The following is a 5,341-nucleotide window of genomic DNA, read 5'->3' as shown; positions in this document are numbered from 1 at the left end:
CGATGTTATCAGACTGAAAGGCTTCGTATTTTTTCCCCTGCTCTTTCACTATCGCCCCCCACTGATGCGCAGTGGGTGATGATAATCCGCGTTGAGTTGGTGGGGTCGCAAAAGCCACGAGAACTGCACAACCCGTCCAACGAGTAGGTGAGGGAGATCGACTTTATCCCACTAATGCACTTGGCCAGTAAACCCGCCTGCGGAGTGGATGGTTTCTCGTCAAACACTCTGACTCTCAGACTCCCTCTCACGTCATCCCTTTCTTTACGTTTATGCGGGTTTTCCTCGTTTTGTATTGTTTATTTTCCTCTGTTTGTGGGTGTGTGTGTTTTTTTCGCGATGGGTTTTCGTTTTACTTTGCCATCTGTCAATATTTGCCGTCGCAATCAATCAAGCATGTGCAGGGAAGACTGGCAGAGCGGATTCTCTGTCACTTGTGGAGTCTACTGCATCAGTGTGTCAATTTTATTTCTCATGCGGATGTTCAGCGGGCGAAGACAGCTCGAATGGTGACTGAGTGGTGATTTGATAGAGCAACATTTCATGGAGTATTTAATCGCGATCGATTGGGGGTTTCTCTGGGAGGACATTGTGTGTAAAATCATTTCGACGGGGATGTTCCGCCGGAAATTGATAAAAACCGATAAATAGAGAATTCAAGATCCATTCATCTGCACGAAAGAGTAAACAATTCCTGCCGATCAGACCCAAATGAACAAATTCTCCATTCAATCATCAAATGAATTTCCCCCCAACAATTCCCAGCATTACCTATTAAATTCCAATCCTCCAATTCAAAAGGACTCCTCCAAACTCCCCTCAACCCTCTAATTTCACGTGAAAAGCCAGGGGTAACACGACGAACTTTCCTCAACAATCTCGCAAATCTCTCCCGACATTTCGTCGTTTTCTTCACGTCGTTCATTCCTCTCTCCCCCAAACTTTTCAACCCAAAGGTCCGCTTACTTTTCCCATTTATCCCGAGTATCAGGTTTCCACTCATCCTCCCATGTTTCTCCAGCTTCTCCCCGAAACTGAAGTCTCCTTTTTACTCTGTCAACGCTGAATCCCAGTGTTGTACAGGTTTACTCGGTGCCCAAGGTATCGCGAGACGACTTTTACTGGGTTTGGTCTCTCAAGAGAGGATGAAGAGAGAGTGCCGACTCCACTAATCCTTGTCAAAGGTACGAAGGAGGTTGGCAGTGTAGACAGAGAACTTGTCGTACACTCTACCAAGAGCTTTTCACCCCCGAAAATTTTCATATTTCATCTATGTGAAAGGCTTGGTAATTGGCTGGGCCCCTTTCGTATACTCAACTGCTAGGAAATACTCGGGTAGCTTCTCGTTAATGTAAGTCATAGAGCTTGTATAATTTTCCAAAGTCAGAGGCATGATTTCAGACACTTCCTGCAGACACCCCATCACCTTTTCCATAATCACCTGAAACCCGAGAATTACCATTGAGAAGAAAAAACTCCAGCGAGAGATACCTCAATCAAGAGTTTTATGGTAAATGCAATTGGTTTGAATCCTTCAAGAGATTTTCCTCAATTTATTCGAAGAAAAATACCCATTTTTATAAAGAAGACTTAAAATTGACTTGTTATGCTTCTTCAGGCCCCCGGTGAAAATTTTTTTTTTCAGTTTTCACTTTTTCCACATACTTTTGATAGTTCTGAATAGCCCGGCGCTTAAATAGTTGGAATCAACGTTCACCCGGCTAAAAATTTCGATTTTGGCGAAAATCCACTTGCCCCGGAAAACCCGAAAATCTGACCCTTTGGCTGGGCCCAAAAAAACGGTTTCTTAGTTTTCACTTTTTCCACATACTTTTGACAGTTCTGACTAGCCCGGCGCTTAAATAGTTGGAATCAACGTTCACCCGGCTAAAAAATTCGATTCTGGTGAAAGTCGAAATTCCGACTTTCCTCCTGGCAAAAACGGAAAATCTGACCCTTTGAAAATCTGAAAAAAAAAACTTTTTCAGTTTTCACTCTTTCCACATACTTTTGAGAGTTCTGAATATCCCGTCGCTTAAATAGTTGGAATCAACTTTCTCCCGGTTAAAAAATTCGATTTTGGCGAAAGTCGACTTTCCCCCTGGAAAAATCCAAGATCTGACACTGGCCCCCGGTGAAAAATTTTTTTTTTCAGTTTTCACTCTTTCCACATACTTTTGACAGTTCTGACTAGCCCGGCGCTTAAATAGTTGGAATCAACGTTCACCCGGCTAAAAAATTCGATTCTGGTGAAAGTCGACTTTCCTCCTGGCAAAACCGGAAAATCTGACCCTTTGGCTGGGGCCAAAAAAAACGGTTTCTCAGTTTTCACTTTTTCCACATACTTTTGACAGTTCTGACTAGCCCGGCGCTTAAATAGTTGGAATCAACGTTCACCCGGCTAAAAAATTCGATTCTGGTGAAAGTCGACTTTCCCCCTGGAAAAATCCAAGATCTGACACTGGCCCCCGGTGAAAAATTTTTTTTTTCATTTTTCAGTTTTTCCATATATTTTTGAGAGTTTTGAATAGCCCGTCGCCTAAATAGTTGGAATCAACGTTCACCCGGCTAAAAAATTCGATTTTGGCGAAAGTCGACTTTCCCCCTGGAAAAACCGAAAATCTGATCCTTTGGCTCCGGGTGAAAAAAAAAATTTATTTCGGCATTTGTGGCACCTCCGAGGGTTTCATCGGCATCAGAATCGTTAGAAAATACAGAATCAGAATCAATTTTCCATCAGGACATCAATGAAAACTGCAATTGACTTAAATCCTTCAAGTGATTTCTATCATTTTATTGGTCACCTGAAACCCGAGAATTTTCACGAGGAAAAACTCTACGAGAAACACCACAATCAGGGCTTTCCCAAAAAATCCAATTATGCCTAATTGTCAATTCCCCCAGGTATTTAGACAATTTTCCCGTTCTTTCTCCCCGCTATTCTCTTCATCCTCAACTTGCCATCAATACGAATCAGTTGGCTCATTCGTTTTCTATCCTCACGTAACCAGTATCAACCGGAGAACAATCAGAGCATCAGCATCCTCGAATTCGTGCCAAGCATCGAGGACGACGGCAAGTACCTGACTTGCCGTGCTGAGAATCCATCGATTCCCGACAGTATAGTGGAGGATAAATGGAGACTAGACGTGCAGCATCAGCCAGTGGTCAGCCTCAGAATGGGTGTTACTCTTAATCCAGACGGCATCAAGGAGGGCGATGACGTTTATTTTGAGTGCATTGTTAGAGCTAATCCGAGGGTGTACAAATTGGCGTGGTTCAAGGATGTGAGTATCATGGATTCTAAATGCCATTTAGGCAGAAAAAAATCACGAAATTTCCGATTTCACTGAAAATTCAATGTAATTTGGCACTGGATATTTACATTAGATTGTAAATTCAAATAAATTAAGAACTTGCTGCTTAAAATTCTGGAATTTTCCTAAATTTTCAGTGAAACCTGAAATTTCATGATTTTTTTCCCCCCTAAATAGCATTCAGTGTCATTGCCTTGAAAATTAGTAGTCAATTGTCCGTGGAATTTCATTTTTTTTCTAACAATGTGCAGCTGTATTGAATCCCGCCTTTAGAGTTTTTCTGAGTTTACTCTTATTCGATCACCGCAAACCCCATTCACCAAATTAAATTCATAATTATCAATGAACAAGCCTCTCTCCTAGCGATAAATCGTAGTAGACCTCCCGAAGCAATCTTTTTCGCTTGACTACTCCCTACAAAAATCCCCCCTCATCATAATTCCCCCCAAAAACCTCCCCAATCTGACCCACCAATCTAATCTCCCCTCCACCACCAGGAGAAAGAGCTGAAGATCAACGCGACAGCCGGAGTCCTTCTGAGCGATCACTCCCTCGTCCTGCAAGGCATAACCCGCGGGGCTGCTGGCGACTACAAATGTAAGGCGGCCAACAGCGAGGGAAAAACCGCCAGCAACACCGTAAAACTCCAAGTGATGTGTAAGTCCCTTAACTCCGACAAAACCCCAAACATCTGAATAACAAACCGCCTTTTTCCCCGATCTCCCTCAATCGCCAAGCCCCACTGAACCCCGATAATTACTTAATCGATTTTTCCACCCGAAGAAAAAACCGAAGAAAAACCCACTCCCCTCGCTGTCACCACACCCCCCTAGTTAAGGAACTTCCGCAGTAAACATATGGGAGTAGAAGGAAATGGACTGCAGACCTGAAATTTTGAGAATATATTCTTTGCGCGATTATAAATATCCCCCCGAAGTCCCAAAACGCTGAACCACGTAGATTGTTGAGAAGAAAATATGAAAAATGTGTCATCAACACAGAGCCTCATGGCACCACTTTTTCAAAAATCACAAAAAAATAATCGACAATGGAATCAAAATCCAAACGCTTCATGAATGGAATCGTAGGGGAGGGTGGGGCAAAACGGCCCCCCTTCAATTGTCAATAACTTGTGAATGACATTGTGAAAATTCCCAGTTTCAACTTCATTTTGAAGATAATTTTTCATTCTTCAAAACGAGCTCTAACTCATCCCAATCGGATTATTGAATCGGAAAATATTGACGATTGAAGGGGGGCAGTTTTGCCCCATCCTCCCCTATATATTTCAGGAACATATCCCCACAATTTCATTAGCCGTCACCACAGGGATTATTTGTAATCATTGAAAATGCATCAAAGCTCGTCATTATGCAACTATTTAAATGGTTTGAAACAATTTGGTTACAAATGATTTGTGACAATCAGTTGTTGTTGGAAAATTTGTGCGTCACATGACCGTCATTTTTTGGTCATACGACGCGATCTAAAAAATGACGGTCATCTCTAATTTTATCGGGACACAAGAATACCAACTGCCCCGAACAAAAATGCGTGGTTATCAAATCTCTCATGAAAATTTTTATCCCTCAAAAAATTCGACTAAATAACATTTCGGAATAAAAATAATTGGAATTGATTAATCACGAATAATAACTGTGAAGAAACCTAAACGACGAAATTTCAATAGACCCGTGAACTTTTCGTCACTTCATTATTTCTTTTCCAAGGGATGCAGCGGAGTGTCGGAATCTTTGATATTTTCCCCTCTCCGTAGCCTCAAAATTTACTGCGGAAGTTCCTTAAGGTCAGGGCCGATGAGCGCGGTGTGGCCACCGCATAAACCCAAGTGAGAGAAAAGAAACGAAGGGGGAAAGGCGTGAGAAGTTTTGCCAATGGTGCGAGCGAGACAGCCATCGACGAGAATGGAAACGTGCGAAAACCATGAGCACTGGGGTGGGTTATTCTATTAGAATGATAGCAACGATGAAGTAAAGGGGGAACAGAGCGAATCACCAACGGCG

At 42.4% G+C, this 5,341-nt stretch overlaps 1 protein-coding gene across 1 annotated transcript in view; it reads left to right on the top strand.

Annotated features, from left to right (window-relative positions):
- The window catches only part of LOC107036907 (hemicentin-2), an 82,668-nt gene that overhangs the window by 56,650 nt on the left and 20,677 nt on the right, over nt 1-5,341 (top strand). Inside the window, exons 6-7 of the mRNA XM_015255158.1 lie at nt 3,012-3,287; nt 3,815-3,974. Of these exons, the coding sequence (XP_015110644.1) occupies nt 3,012-3,287; nt 3,815-3,974 (436 nt within the window). The remainder of the gene's footprint in view (nt 1-3,011; nt 3,288-3,814; nt 3,975-5,341) is intronic.

Source organism: Diachasma alloeum, unplaced genomic scaffold (genome assembly GCF_001412515.2).
Source record: "Diachasma alloeum isolate Michigan unplaced genomic scaffold, Dall2.0 Dall_scaffold_00212, whole genome shotgun sequence".
Lineage (NCBI taxonomy): Eukaryota > Metazoa > Arthropoda > Insecta > Hymenoptera > Braconidae > Diachasma > Diachasma alloeum.
This window is presented reverse-complemented; position numbering and strand designations above follow the sequence as displayed.